The sequence below is a fragment of the Danio rerio genome, chromosome 20 (genome assembly GCF_049306965.1).
Source record: "Danio rerio strain Tuebingen ecotype United States chromosome 20, GRCz12tu, whole genome shotgun sequence".
Classification (NCBI taxonomy): domain Eukaryota; kingdom Metazoa; phylum Chordata; class Actinopteri; order Cypriniformes; family Danionidae; genus Danio; species Danio rerio.
The window spans coordinates 42,973,611-42,990,433 of NC_133195.1; the positions used below are offsets into that span (position 1 = coordinate 42,973,611).

Below are 16,823 nucleotides of genomic sequence, written 5' to 3' on the forward strand. Positions count from 1 at the left end.
ATTACCCATATTTTGACATTTTATTTGAACAAGTCACTTTTTTTTTAATTCTTTTGATGTGGGTACTAACATGTCATTTCTTTCTGAATTTTTCAAACTTTTATATGGTGCACTGTTAACCATGTCAGGTTGAACCTACAGTAACTTACTGGCAGCACTTCACCAGTGTAAATGGAGCCCTAGTGCATCTTGCTACTTTGTCTGTTTGTTTACCCTACAACATACACTGTAGGTGTCTCCATTTTCCCCCCATCCACGTTGACATAGAGCAGCAGCGTTTTAAAATGAAAACGGCCTCTTCAGCGTTTTCAAAACGCTTTGTTTTTGGGGCTCGAAAACTCCAGGGTGGTATGGACGAAAGACGTAACCACAGCAAAACTTGCAAGTTTTCAATGTAAAACATATTAGTGTAAACGGATCCTTACTGTAAATCAATAACAGCAAAATACTGTATTTACATTAAGAGCACCAATTATCTTGCTGTTTATGTATTTACAATTTTGAATGTCTTTGAAATAGAAAGAAATTTTTACAATTTAACTTTCAAATGCAGCAACATTACTGCATATCTGTCCAGTTAATTACAGTTAAATACAGTGTTAATTATAATAATGGTTTACAGTGTGTCCGTGGGCACTTAAAATTCTTAATTTTAAAACAAAATTTTAGTCTTTAAACAGTCTTAAATGTACTGAAATATGGTGTTTTGGGTTAATTGTCCCTTGTCCATGTAATGCTACCCAATCGGTACAGCCAAAATTCCAACATTTAACAAAAGTTACATTTATTATCTCTTTTTCCCAATAATGTTTAATTATATTCCTTCCTTTATTGTGATATTTTCCTTTATTTTTTGACATTTGTTTAGGATTTCTCCAGCAACCTGCTGAGGTCACTGACTTGAATAACATACATTTAGTTTATTCAAATTTTTAAAACGTTTTTTTATTTATTTATTTTTTTCAAAGTTATGCTGGAAAAAAAAAACTATATTCAATTCAGCTTTATTTGTATAGCGCTTTTACAATGTAGATTGTGTCAAAGCAGCTTCACATAAATGGTCATAGTAACTGGAACAGTGTAGTTCAGTTTTTAGTTTAGTGTTTAAGTTCAGTTCAGTTTAGCTCAGTTCAGTGTGATTTAAAATCATTGCTGAGAGTTCAAACACTGAAGAGCAAATTCATCGATACGTAGCTCTACCAATCCTGAACCATGCAAGCCATATGTACTGTATATAACTAGAGTGTACTTGTTTTAACACATTATTAAAAATATGTGGCTAAGAAATACCTTAATTTGAATTTTAAAGGGGAAAGTAAAATCTGTTACACTAGTCATTAGAAAAAAATCCTTGAAATTTAATTCAAAAATGTTCTTAAAAAGTCTTGGATTTGACTTGGTGAAAACTGCAGAAACCCTGTTTTACAAAACAGTGCACAAGGTCAAGACAGTGAAGAGCAAAGCATTAACCAGGAGCCAAAACTATTTTTATAACCCACCCAAAGGTCAAAGCTGAGCAGCATCTGTCTTCTGTCGTAATAGTGGTGAAGGAAGCGTCAAATTAATGGTTATTTTATGGTTTCTGATTTCGGTTCAATTCACCTTTATTTCATGACTGATGAGCTGAAACTTTATGGCAAAGAAAAAGTATAATGACTAATGTTATTAATGAACCGTAGCTCAACACAGAGATTTGGGAAAATTCTGTTCTTTTAATCAACCTTAATAATAATGTATAATAAAGAAAAACAATATAATAACGCTATACATTTCTGCTAGTTGACAATTGTTATTGTTCTATAATTTGCATTTGTTAACAGCAAACATGATCTACACTAAAAAAAACTATTCATTGGATTTACACTGTTTTTAAGGTAAGTGGCAGCAAACTACTTATATGGGCTAAATTTAAACAAAGTAATTAAATTTAGTAATGGTTTAAATTCAGCCCGTATAAATAGTTCGAAACCACTTAACTTAAAAAACATTGAGTAAATCCAATGAATCATTTTTGTCAGTGTTTAACCGAGGACTGAATACAACAGAAATATATTCATATTAAGATATATGACAACATTAAAGTCATAAACATACTTTCAAGTACCGCACTTAGGTTTGGATATTCAGCCAGTATTTTTGGTCTGGGAAAAGCATCATGCTTTGTTACGGTTACATTAATGTTGAGTTAGTATAAATAATAATAACGTAAGACTGCTCCAAAGTCTCCTAAGAAAATATACACATTTCGAAGAAAAGTTAAAGAATATACATGCTCCACTTGGTTATTTTTCTTCCATACAAAAGATTAGAAACATTTTGGACGGATAATCCACCAGCACACAAAAGCATGTATTATTACCATTGCTGCATCCCAATTAGCATACTATCCATCCCAGTCCCAGTGTCACAAATCATAGTAGTTTAAATGAGTGTTAACTAGATAGTGTGCTATTTCTGGGAGAAATTTGTAGTGCAGATGTATCCGATTAGATGTAAAGACTACAAACACTGGTAAAATGTGCTTAAAAAAATACAAACATGGTGGGTGCATATGGCCGTTAAGTGAAGAGGCTTTTAAGTAAAAGCGTTTAAAGAACTTATGATTAATATTTAACCAGATGAAAAATATGTCCTGTTATCCACTATATATTTCATCTGAAACGTTATTATATATATGCATTCGGCCATTAACCTTTGAATGCACAATTATGCAAACAAATGTGTAGATTTCTCTGTAAAAGGCTGTATAACATGCTACTTAATCTCAAATTTAATAGCAAATTCATCATAAATGAAATGTGGATGATGTGACAATATGATGCCTGTAATTAAGCAACATAACAATCCATTAACGATAAAATAGTTTGTCCAAAAGCTCACAAACTCTTCTGTTGCACACTCACAAATATGTCCTCACATAAAGAGTACATATTTTTATGGTATAAGTATGCAAATTGGGACGCAGCAAATGTTGGGCCCCCTGGGCATTTTTCACCAAATTCTCCACACCACTAGGGAGCATTACAGTTCCATCTGTGTTCCATTGTCAGCTTTAGCATGAGCGTTCGCTGCTCTCTGTCACATTATTGGTAGGGGTGTCCTGTGCGCTGGCGTGTGCAGCTGAAGACAGGACCTCTTCAAAACTGCCCGCTCCTCCTGTTCCTCCAACCTTTGACTGCTCACAACACAGAACATCCATGACGTTATGTTGAATTTTTGGCATCCAGCAATGGGAAGTTGAAAACTCCCAATGATAAGCGTATCAATTATTAACAGGACTCAAACTCAGGGTCAAACCAAGTCACAATTTGGTCGTTTGAGCACTGAGGCGATTATATGTCAGGCTTACCTTGATGTTTGAAACTGTGCTTTCAACTTTCTCCTCAAAGGACTTGAAGCTAGGCGAGTTCCTGGAAAATAATGAAGAGTTTAGTTTCATTCAACAATATTAAAATCAATACAACTATAAACCCAAAGAATGTGATGGTTGCCACAGAATAAAATATACATTTTTATGAGTACTCGTTTTCTCTTTTCTTTATAGAATTGTGAGCTATTCTATTTCTAATTATAAAATTGCAACAAGTTATTATAAACTTTGACTTTTTTGTGACTTTACAACTATTTTGACTTACAAGTTTGTAGCTATTTTGTATAAATAAATTGTGAATTGTGAAATATAAAGTTATTGCAAAAAACTACATAAAAATATTTAACAATATAGTGAGAAATCGCAAGAAGTGATAAATAAACACTTATTTTTAAACAAGCTCAGAATAAACAGAATTTCAAGAAGTTCATGTGATATGTATACATAAATACAGGTAGATAGACAGACAGACAAACAGACAGACAGTGAATGGATGGAACTCTCTTTTAATTTAATATTTTTTTATAGGATGCTTTACACTTATATATTTGTTCATACATTTGATTAGTCAGTACCAAAGGAAACTAATCAAAGAAAAACACTTAAGATCACAGTCCAAAAAAAAAGTGTACACCCAGATCAATATGTTGGGGGGGAAAACAAAGAGAAACAAAAGAGAGAGAGAGAAAAAAAAAAAAGCTCTGTTAAACATCATTTGGGAAATATTTAAAAAAAAACTCATAGGGGGGCTAATAATTCTGACTTAAATTGTGTGTATATATAAATATATATAATTTTGTTTTTGAAATAACTCGTTTAACTTTAAATGCATTATCTTTCTATTCCTAAATATGTTAGGTGAACAAAATCCACTTTAATATATATTTAATGGACATGACTATATAATATATCATTACTTATAGTGTTAATAAATTAGACTGTATTGTACATACATATGATATTCTGGGAACACTTTACAATAAGGTTCATTAGTTAATGCATTTACTAACATAAACTAATCATGAACAACACATGTACAGCATTTATTAATCAAAATTGAGCATAATAGTTATTAACAATCCAAGTCCATGCTTGTTAACATTAGTTAATGCATCATGAGTTAGAAATGAACTACTGTATTTTCATTAACTAACGTTAACTAACATGAACAAATACAGTAGTAGATGTATTGTTCATTGTTAGTTCATGCTAGTAAATGCATTAATTAACATTAACTAATGAACCTTATTGTAAAGTGTGACAGATATTCTAATAATCAACCTGTATCATTTTATATATGCATATGTGGCGCATGTTTGCGTCTTAGAACATTACATTTCTGGATGTTGTAGAAGATGGTATTAAATGCAAAAAAAAAAAAAGTAAATACACAGATGCAAGATAGGCTGTCACACACATTTACCTCATGGCAGGCATGCTCATTGAATGCCGTACAGAATAGCTGTCCCATGAAAGCATGGCCAAGCAAGAGAGGGTTCAATCATTATCATGGACAAACACATTCATTGCAAATGAAATCCATACAATGCTAATACTTAATAGATTTAAAGCTGTAATTCTAGTAATATTTAAGTAAAGTCTGAAGCAGTAGTTTTACTATATCTACACTCTATCAATGAAATGTATTGGGTCTGGAAGACTTTGCATTTTTGAAATAAACCTCTTAAAGGCTGAATTGATTGTAATATACCAAGTAAAACAACTGTTGTGAAATGTTAGTACAATTGAAAATAACAGTTTTCTGTTTTGATTTTATATATATATATATATATATATATATATATATATATATATATATATATATATATATATATATATATATATATATATATCTTTGATCTCCGAGTTGGGATTTGGAAACATTTCTTAATAGTATCTATGTTGAAAAGAGCTGTGCTGCATAATATTTTAAGAACACAGGACTCTTTAATGAACAGCATGTACAAACGTACAATTTTAACAAACTAAAAGGTATAGTTCAACTAAGGGATAGTTGTCATAGTAAAATGACAATTTACTCACTGTTTACTCACTCTCAAGTGGTTCCAAACCTTTATGAGTTTCTTTACTTAAACTCAAAGTAATTCATTTTGAAGAAGCTTTAAACCTGTAACTATTGACAAATAGTTAAACAAACACTATGGAAGTCAATGGTTACAGGTTTACAGCTTTCTTTAAAATATCTTCTTTTGTGTCCAACAGAAAAAAACATTTTTGAAACAAATAAATGGTAAGTATGATGACAGAATATTGGGTGAACTCTCCCCTTAATCCATTCTTACTGCATAAAAAAATAATAATTTCTTTAAAAACAACAACAAAAACTCTTGCAGACCCCAAACTCTAAAATTCAAGCTTCTTACTTTTCAATGTACTATATTACTATAAACCACAAGCATGTTAAAAAAAACATTACTCAAAGCAAGTGTAAAGATGTGCCACTCTTTCTTTCATACTTAATGTACCAACACAGGGTATTACATGCATTATTCGTCAACACATAAATAGTTCACAATAAAAAAGCAACACCTGCTGAAACCAGTTCCCTACACTTTTACAAATAAAGGTTTCTTATTTTAATATGAGCTTCCATTCAGGAAATTTAACACCAATTGCACAAAAGCTTCTTTATAGGGGGAACATTTTTATTTCTATTAGGCCTGTCACAATATCAGTTTTTTTTGTACGATATACCTGTATTGCAAAAATATATATTGCGATGAACAATATTATTGTCATTTTGAGACCATTGTATGCCTCTCATTATATAGTGTCAGAATGTAATATCATCACAATGCAAGTACACTCTTCCAAAGAACTCATAATATTTTATTCTTAAGAATATTTAATTAAATTATAGCCATTTTTACAATTTAATAAGTGGGCATTGGAATTGGAATGTGAAAACGTATATCCTAAATAAATTAATAATATTTAAAGAGCCCCTATTATGCATTATAAAAGGTCATATTTTGGTTTTGGGAGTCAAAAAACACTTCCATTGTCTTATGATATTTGCATTTATTTTTAACTAATTATCCCAAGGACTCCCATATGATGTGTTCAGCAATTCATTTGTTTCCAAATCTCTCCTTGGCGTGATTCTAATCTGCGCTGATTGGTCCGCAATGCAGTTAAACACCATTTTTTATAGCTCAATTCTTAACCATAAGTAAAAACAGTGACACACATTCAGTATTAATCCACACAGTGGCAAAAACTGAACTATTTTGAAACAGCTATAGGAACAGCTGACGGTCGCTATAGCAAGGACAAATGGCAGAGGATCGCGAGCTCACAAACGCATTTAAATCCATAAAGAAAGTGGCACGCGACACATTTTCAACATGGCTTTAGACATGATATGTAAATATAAAATGTTAACCAGATACAGTACAAGCCATGTGGAGCGATTACAAGCAACAAAACACAATTAAATACATATTTGGCAAGCTAAAGAAAACAAATAGGCAACCATTTTAATCACACTTACTTGTGAAATGGAGGAAGAAACTGATCCATGAACTGTGTACTAATAAAGTTCCTGACAAAGTCCCAAACATCAATAGTCTTTTCTAATCCTACCTTTAACAAACGGCTGACGAATCCCCCGTTGCCGGGTATTATTGTACTAATCACCAGAACGTTCACTTATTAAGTTAATGTTTTACCAGATCCAGCACTTCATATTTGGGTATTGTTTCGTATTGACGTCGATATGAGACAAGCGAAAGATCCGGACGAACGACGAATCATTTAACCAACTCTGAGTCGAATCTTTTATTAAAAATGTATATTTTTAAACAAGGTAATCTTTCACATTCACTTAGAGCTGTGATATACACATGGAAGGGGATTTTCAAAAACTCATAATAGGGGCTCTTTAAAAGTAAACATTTCACATTCCATGCGTTGTGCGAAAAGTCGATATATTGATTATTTTGACAGGCCTAATTTCTACACTTATAAATTGTGTCAATAGTGTCATCCTGCAACTGTTTTGTAGCATATGAAATGTCTCAAACACTATTTTGAACTGTTCAAAATGGGCAATTTAAATTGTTTTTACTCTTTGATAGCGAAAACATGTTTCAAAAATATGTATGTGTTATTAATGCATTAAAAAACAGTCAGGATTAAGTGTTTTATATAAATTCGGACCACGAGTCCACATATATGGACATCATTTTACTCTAAAAGTACATCATATCAAAAGATGATACTTAGGTTTTATTTTAATTAGGTTCAAATAAGCCCAAATAGCAAAGAGAAATAAAAAATGTGTGTAAAAAACACCATGGCCCTTAATTGTTTCCTTAACCTCTTACTTAAAAAAAACAAAAAAAAAAAACACTTTATGTTCAATGTAAAAACCTTTTAAAAAAGCATTTTCACTACATGGAACCTTTTTTTCTCCAATGAAAAGTACTTTAAAGGCTCTTGATGGAATCATTGATGCTTCAAAGACTCCCTAATTCCAATAAAAAATACAGCAATTATAATGCTACAACACATTCTGAAAGACTGAACCATCCATGTGAGTTTATGGCATCTCATGCTGTTAGAATTAATGTTAGGATGACACTCTAGAAATCATCTTGAAACATTCACATTGATTGCTCAGATATCGAATGCACTTTCACAGTCATGTTGATTATTAATGGAAACACTGTGTCCTGTCTTAAAGTCAGGTTTGGTTTCAGCACGGTCACTGTTCTCATGTAACATGCAGAAGCTGAAGGAAGCCAGCTATTGCTAATCTCTATCTGGGATCTACAATATCTTACCCAATAGAATATGACCTTTGGTGCGCATCAGAAATAGAGATAGAGAAAGAACATGGTAAATCTTTCCTTTTGACAGATTATTAGGCCATATGACAAGATTTTGGTCATTTTAGACTAAAATCAACAGGAAAACATGCAGGAAATACATCTTTTAAGCAAGTGTATTGGTTAATTTTACTGGTAAACACACTATAGGAATAAAACCAGAGATAGAAAGTAAGTAAAATTAAGTGAATAAATAAATGTACAACAAATGTATCCAATTGATGTCAAGTTTTCATTAAACTCACTAATATGAAGCCATATCAGTCTCAAAAATATTACATTTACTCCAATTTATAAATTCAAAACACAATTTATCATTTCAAAAGTATAATATTTCTGTAAAAAATTATATATAATATTATATATATATATATATATATATATATATATATATATATATGTATATATATATATATATATGTATATATATATATATATATATATATATATATATGTATATGTATATATATATATGTATATGTATATATATATATATATATATATATACATATATATATATATATATACATATATATATATATATACATATATATATATATATACATATATATATATATATATACATATATATATATATATACATATATATATATATATATACATATATATATATATACATATATATATATATATATATATATATATATACATATATATATATATATATACATATATATATATACATATATATATATATACATATATATATATATATATATATATACATATATATATATATACATATATATATATATACATATATATATATATACATATATATATATACATATATATATATATATATATATATATACATATATATACATATATATATATACATATATATATATACATATATATATATATATATATATATACATATATATATATATATATATATATATATATATATATATACATATATATATATATACATATATATATATATATATACATATATACATATATACATATATATATATATATATATGTATATATGTATATATGTATATATATATATATATATATATATATATACATATATATATATATATATATATATATATATATATAYACATATATACATATATACATATATATATATATATATATATATATATATACATATATATATATATATATATATATATATATATATATACATATATACATATATATATATACATATATATATATATATATATACATACTATGATGCTATTTAAAGACAAATGTCTAATAATGCTGCTAAAAAATATATTTTATATGAAATAATAATAATTAAATGGTGGAGCTCCTTGAGTTTGTTCAGTAAATAACATTTTGACTGATGGATAAAAAAAAAACCGCGATTGGCTGAAAGAGTATCCTTCAAAAACAAAGATGTGTATGAGTTATGTCCTGCCAGAAGGATCTCAAGAATACCGGACAAATTCAAAGGACTTCGAGCTTGTGTGAGCATTTTCAAATGCACATTAGTGGTTCATAAATACATCTAACATACTTCATAAATGGATAAGGAAAGGAATCCAAGAACTTCATAAATACATAATTGTGTAAACATTTTAAATGTATTTATGTACGATGCATGTGTGAGCATTTGGGGAAAATTTTAGCTTTTTAGTTTTGAATTGATGAATTGTTTTGAATTTACGAATTGGAGTGGTGGATTTATGAATTGTGTTGTGCATTTATGAATTTTTTTAATGCAAATGTATTTTTTTAGACTGATCTGGCTTTATACATTTACAGTACAAGCACTTTCAAAACAGAAATTTTGAACTATACAGTATACTGTAGGTATGCTTATATCAACTATTAATTAATTATAAACCATTACTAAGAATTTTGACTTATAAACAATATTAAAAAGTCATTTTTTTAGCTATTTTTAAAAAGGTTGCCAGATTTAAAAAAAAATCCTAAATATATTAGTCACAGAACAAAAATATTGCAATAAGAGAAGCAAAAAGCATCACTTGTGGAGGTGTAATGATACACAAATGATTTGATACAAACCTTAGTCGCAGTCCAGTAAAAAAACTATACATAAAATTGCATCTTTTTTTTTCTAGAGATTAACTGAGGTTAACTGAACAAATTGTTGGAAATTTGATATCATAATGCCACATCAAACACTAACGGCCTCAAAAATAGCACTGATTCTTTTCATTTCCAGAATTTAAAAGACTTTGCTTGTTTGTGAAAAGTAACAAATCACACAGCACATTGACATTATTGTGCAAGAGGTATGCTATAAAATGTCTCAAAGTTTTATTCACACCTCAAACGAGACAGCATCGAAGAGACTGATCTTAGTATTGGCATAAAATACCAATATTATTTATATATTAATATAGATAAAAACCTGTGGATAAAAAAACACTTCACAATCAGATACAGTACATAGTATACTGTGTATGTGCCGAACCAAAAGACTTCAAAAGACAAATCAATGTATCATTACACTCCAAAATAACCTGTTTTATTTAACTGTAATCGTCTGTAATCATGCAGTTTGCGGAATTTCCACTGCAAACTTGTAGCAGAAAACCATGCAGAAAGAAGCTTTTCAGACTGGCAACACACACACATACCTCCTGGGATACAGAGCCTGAAGGCCAAACATGCTGGAGTAAAATAAGTTAATGAGGTGCTGGATCTACATTACCATCTACTAACAGTCAAATCAACATTATTTTGCTAAAGCGAAGTCAGAAGGAAGATATAAGTTGGAAACGAGAAATGATTCAGATTATTATACAATCCTGGTCAAAACTATTGGCACCCTTTGTAAATATAAGCAAAAGTTCAGTGAAAATAAATCTGCTTTGTAAAATAAAAAAGCTTTTCACCTTTGTATACTTCTAAGAAGAAATATGATCATTAATTTAGTTTGGGGAATGTATGAATACATTTATTAGCATATTTCGGCAACATTTTAGCTTAGGTCACAATTCATGCTATTAATTACTGATTTATTACCTGCCTATTATTAAGATATTAACTGTTCATTCGTAGTTATAAAGTATGATCTAATTCTGCACAGCTGATCCTACCCAAAACCTAAACTTCTACCTTACTAATTATTATTAAACAGCTAATTGGTAGTTTATTAAGTCAGTATTGTTAGTTAATGGCTTGTTAATACCATGCGAATTATGAACTAAACTAAAGTGTAACCCATATTTCTACTATTTTTAATTTATGTTTATTTGTATAGCGCTATTTACAATAACTATAATGCAAACACTGCTTTTTATGTGCTACAAAATGTGCACATAATTTTCCCCGGATGTTGGTAACAACCTAAGAAATTCATATACAGCATGCAAAGAAAACAAACCTAATTAGTATACAAATTAAATTATATGTATTAAAATGAAATGACCGAGGGAAAAAGTATTGAACACATGAAGGAGGTGCAGAAAGGCAGTGAAAGCCAAGACAGCAGCTGGAATCTCATCAGTTATTGATCAATCCTCTGCCCTTCATCATTGTAAATAAATATTAGCTGCTTTAGTCCAACATCTACATAAGCAGAATGATGAAGATGTAACCAGGGTGGACATTTCAGCAAAACAATGAAAACACAGCCAAGGAAACTCTCAAATGTTTTCAGAGAAAGAAATCTGGCTATAGAATGGCTTGAATCCAGTAGAAAATACACATTAAAGAACAGATTTAATAGACAAGACCGATGTTTGTTTGGGTTTTTACCAAAATTTGGTTCGATTTCATGTCAACAGCTCCTTTAGAAATTTCATATTCAGGAAAATATTAATGTGTTCAATACTTATTTTCCCCACTGTACATACAGTAGTTACATATACACTAATATATATATATATACTCATTTTCATTAATATTAATCCATATTAAGTAACTCAAACTAAATAAGAAGAGTTGATTCTTCATCTATGTGGCATTTCTGAAAGCCTCTATTGTCTCTCCAGCATCCAGGAGCTGGTAAATTCTTCATGTCATTGCCAGCTCTTATTTCTCTGCCAGCTGGATCTGCCCTCAGTCTGGCCCACTGAAAGCTGATTACATGAGGCTTACGCAACACAAACATGCCGCTCAAACAGACCGTCTGAAGTAAACCTCTCAAAACTGCCATTTCATGCTTAACTACTGTATGTGTTTGTAGGAAATCCCTGCAGAAGAGAAAGAGGAAATGATGAGAGAGCAGAAATAAAGCGGAGGGGGAAGTGGCACGGTACCTCATATCCCCGAACTTCCTGCTGATGGCGGTGCCCAGGTTACTGAAAGCCGCTGAGGTTCGCTGTCCTGCTGTGCTCAGAGTCTCAGACGTCTTTTTATATCTGCCAGAACAGTACAAAGAAAACAAAGTCATCTTATTATAGCCTGGAAGTCTGATAAACCAGTTAAACATTCTTTAATTCATAACAGAGTCTTGCTTTTTTAAAAGTTACAGAGTTTAAAACATGTATGTTTGTTAAAATTATTTGTTTTCAAGTGGGGGTTTATGTGGATTATTTTGGGAGTAGATCAAAAGCTAATAATTAAATGTAAAATGTAAACTGTGGTGGCATAATTAATTAAAATATAACTAAATTGCAACACAGAATTGTGTGATAGTAAAAACATAGGACGTTACTGTGTGATGTGCAAAAAGTGTTTATTTTCTGTGGCTGCTCCAAACTTATTTATTTTATTATCATATTTTTACTAGGATAAATGTTCAATAATTTAATTTATTTCAATGCAAGTTTATTTGTGTAGCACTATTAACATAATCATCATAATAAAGCAGCTTTACAAAATGTGAACATTATTACATTACAATCTCTCATTGTTACATTACAGTCATACAACATTATCATTACAAGTCATATAAGACGTGCTCAAACTGTTGGTCTTTTTAAATCAATGCTTTAAGCCACGGTCAGATCACATGATTGTCGGTTACGAAAGTCACTCTTTCAGATATGCGATTCGTTTCTTGATAAAATCTTAACTTGTCGTGGGTAACAAATCAGTCTTCCCGTGACGTCCACGAGTGTTATTTTCGAAAGCAGTCACAAGTGTTGCTATAACAAGATCTCAATTAAATTTTTTTTATCTTATTTCAATCTCAATAAAGACTGATGCTTGCAGACAACTAAGTACATTATTCAAGGGCATTCCTTTCGACATGGATAGGATCAAGCTTATGATTCCTTTTTAATAAAAAAAAAGGTATTTTCTTTGAAATTTAAATGTATATTGTCCTGCCATGGGTTTATTAAATACTTCATCTGAACTTGCCGCGAATGAGATGAGAAAATTAAGGCAAATAAGCAGCAGAAGGGAAAAATCAGATGTTCAAGACATAATATTTAAAATAATGACATATAAAAAAATGAGCAAAAATATAACTGAGATTTGTGATACAATCACAGTGAAGCATTCATTAAATCCTTATTTTCCTCAGAGCAAAATAAATCATCCACCCCTATAGTTGAGTAGTGGAGGGGCTCAAACAAAACTACAATTAGTATATTTTTCTTCTAAAAAATATCTTTTTTAAACAAATTTCGTTTGCTATAGTTTTTATTTTAATTTTAATGTATCTTTTGTTGGTCAGTTATCGATAAACAAGAATAACGAATAACATTTAATGTGATGTGCTTCAAAACAAGTCCGCTATATGCATCAAAACACTGTGAGATTGTGTTGGTTTGTTAAATAAAATAACAATCTAGCCTAAATAAAGTTTAAGTGAAATATTCACAGTTTCAGAGGAGCCTATAATAAACTTTTTTCACTATTAATGACAAATTTAAATAAGCAAGACACGCAATAAACATGTTCCCAGATTACATCAGAGGAACAAACTCTGTTGGAAGGCTGAGTGAACTCAGAAACTCATTGTGAGAATAGAGATGTCTACACATTTGTGCCAGTGTCAGATAAAATTCCTTAAAACATGAAAAGGTAGTTAAAGTTTACATAAACAATGATTAATCATATCCACCTGTGACCCACCCATAAGTAAATATACAGCCTATTTTTGATTACCTAACCGGCGCATTAACGTAAGCACACGTTGAGATAACTGAAAAATGATGTGCTCCTATTGCAGTGTCACCCACTTGACAGAACTCATCGTGAAGAACGAGAAAACAATGCTAGACATTTGAGGCGTCGCAGGCATGGTATCGGTTGTCGTGAACTATGCCACATTACACAAGAAGAAACGATTGAATCTTGTGTCACGATGCCCATTTGTTGCTTTTGAATCCCAACAACACCCTACATCAAGAATATCGTGCCGAAATCGTGACAATATTGTGTGATCTGACCGGGGCTTAAGACACACCTGTATACATTGGCGTTCACTTCGAGTTGAGTTTTTCAATACAATACAACGCTTTTTATTTTATTTGTATTTATTTGTATTTTTTTTCTGACATTGTGAAGCACTTTGGTGAATGACGGTTGTTTTTAAATCTGCTAAATATAACTGAATTGAATTGACCAACTTATTTACACACTGACATTTTTTATTTGTACTTTATATAATTTTACTAGAATTCCACCAAAACAAAAGCTATGGTATTTAAGCAAGAATAATTTTAAACAAAATTTTTTATATTGTAACATGCAGTGTAGACATTAATGTATTATTAAAGCATTAACGTATTATAGAAGTTAAAGTATTATTATAATAGTCAAGATAGGTTTTTATTTGATTTATTGTATAATAGTACTAGTCTTTTAGCAAGTTTTACTTTATTGTAGTTTTTTTTTTTTTTTTAAAACATCTTGTTGGCTGGCATCAGATGTTTTTGAACCCCTCACTCTGAAAGAAATGCTGGCTTCCACACACTGCCTTCATGTTGTCTCAACGCAAATCAATTAAGTTAACTTGATGATTTTTACAATTTCAAGTAATGTTGTCACGATGCTGAATTTCATGGCACTGAAACAAAAAAAAAAAACGTCCATTTCCACTAACATTTAAGTGCTGTTGAGAAATGACAGTGATTGGCCGTGAAGGTTACTAGTTCACCACACTTCATGGCTGTTTACCAAGTTTGGGACTGGATCGTTTTAAAGCGGTGCAGATTCATCAGCGGATTGTTTGTTTGCAACCCAGGCTCATTATGGATACATGCCCCTGTATACATTTTTGGACAGCGCAAAATAGTCACAGGAGGTACTTTTTTTGCAGTTTTTGTTTTTGTGAATCCACTAGAGGCCGCTGTGTACGCTTTTTCAGGTCTCAAATTTCTCTCTCGCGTGCCATTTGCACCTGCTGTTCTTGTGTAAATCCACCAGATGCCGCTGTCGACTGACTGACCGATCGACCAACTAATATCACCCGACAAACCCCCTTCCCTAAAACCAACCAAAAGTGTTTTCAAAAGCACAGATTAACCTGCCCACTGCCTTTCCTAAACATAACAGACAGTGTTTTCAAAAGCAAGAAAAAGGAAAGCCTCCGTGGCCGCCTGATTTTTCCGGCATTTTCAGATCTCACCCTGTTATTTATTTGTTCATTAATTTTCTGCCTTTTGTTTTTGATTTACCTACTTTTTGGAACCGTTCTCTGTCAGACTCGAACCACGTGATCGTGGTCAACTCCTCCCTCCATCTCAAGTCTGCCGACGCACACAGCGAGCAAATGGGGAAACTGGTGACAGCTGAACAGCCATCCACACGGATGTAGTTGTCAGCTGGTAGCGCGAAAGGAAACAGAAGCCGTTGGCAGTGTCATACCACCCTGTAGCGTTCTTTTAAGGATGAAATGCAGTCATACGTAACTCTGGCTAAATAATTTGCACTCCAGAAATGTATACGAAGGTACATTTTCACAATATGTCAGTATGTCAGCTCATAGACAGACCAGCGATCAAATGTTAGCGGGAAATTGACGTTTGAGGTTTAGATATTTTTATTGACTTTAAGTTTTTCAAACCAGAAAAAACAACAATACTGTGGCGAGGGGGCGTGGCCGAGAGCCGTGGAAACGGAATGAGGCCACCGCGTAAGTGCACCTGCACCTGCACCTCGGTTCTCCACCTCCTTCTTCCCGGCGGCCAAAGGGCTGTGAACTTTATTACAAATACAAACCACTGACCCATACCAATCCAACAGTGGGATAGTGCTCACATTAGCCAAAAATGAACAAATATACAATTGTACATGGAGGTCCAAATACAAATAATAATAATAATAAATAAAAATAAAAAAACATAAAATAAATATATACATATATATATATATATATATATATATATATATATATATATATATATATATATAAATATATACATACATACATACATACATACATACATACATACATATATATACATACATATATATATATATATATATATATATATATATATATATAAATATATACATACATACATACACATATATATATATATATATATATATATATATATATATATATATATATATATATATATAAATTCAATGTTTTTAAAAATACAAACATATAACCATACACACCATTTGTACAGCAAAATCTAATTGTTTGACATTTTTCACATAATCAATAAAAGGTTGCCATACCAAAAAAAATAAATGTCCCCACTGAC

The 16,823-nt window shown here is 30.9% G+C and overlaps 2 protein-coding genes across 13 annotated transcripts in view; one reads left to right on the forward strand and one right to left on the reverse strand.

The window, feature by feature from the left end:
* The window catches only part of esco2 (establishment of sister chromatid cohesion N-acetyltransferase 2), a 365,881-nt gene that overhangs the window by 345,635 nt on the left and 3,423 nt on the right, over positions 1-16,823 (forward strand). The window lies entirely within an intron of this gene.
* The window catches only part of tpd52l1 (tpd52 like 1), a 45,074-nt gene continuing 29,943 nt past the window's right edge, over positions 1,693-16,823 (reverse strand). For 3 of the 12 annotated variants that reach the window (XM_005160821.6, XM_009294889.5, XM_005160819.6), the window contains 5 exons: positions 12,468-12,569; positions 8,179-8,193; positions 4,794-4,832; positions 3,350-3,410; positions 1,693-3,175 (listed from right to left, as the gene is read on the reverse strand). In XM_005160821.6, coding sequence (XP_005160878.1) covers positions 3,053-3,175; positions 3,350-3,410; positions 4,794-4,832; positions 8,179-8,193; positions 12,468-12,569 — 340 coding nt within the window. In that variant the 3' untranslated portion in view covers positions 1,693-3,052. 12 annotated transcript variants of the gene reach the window in all.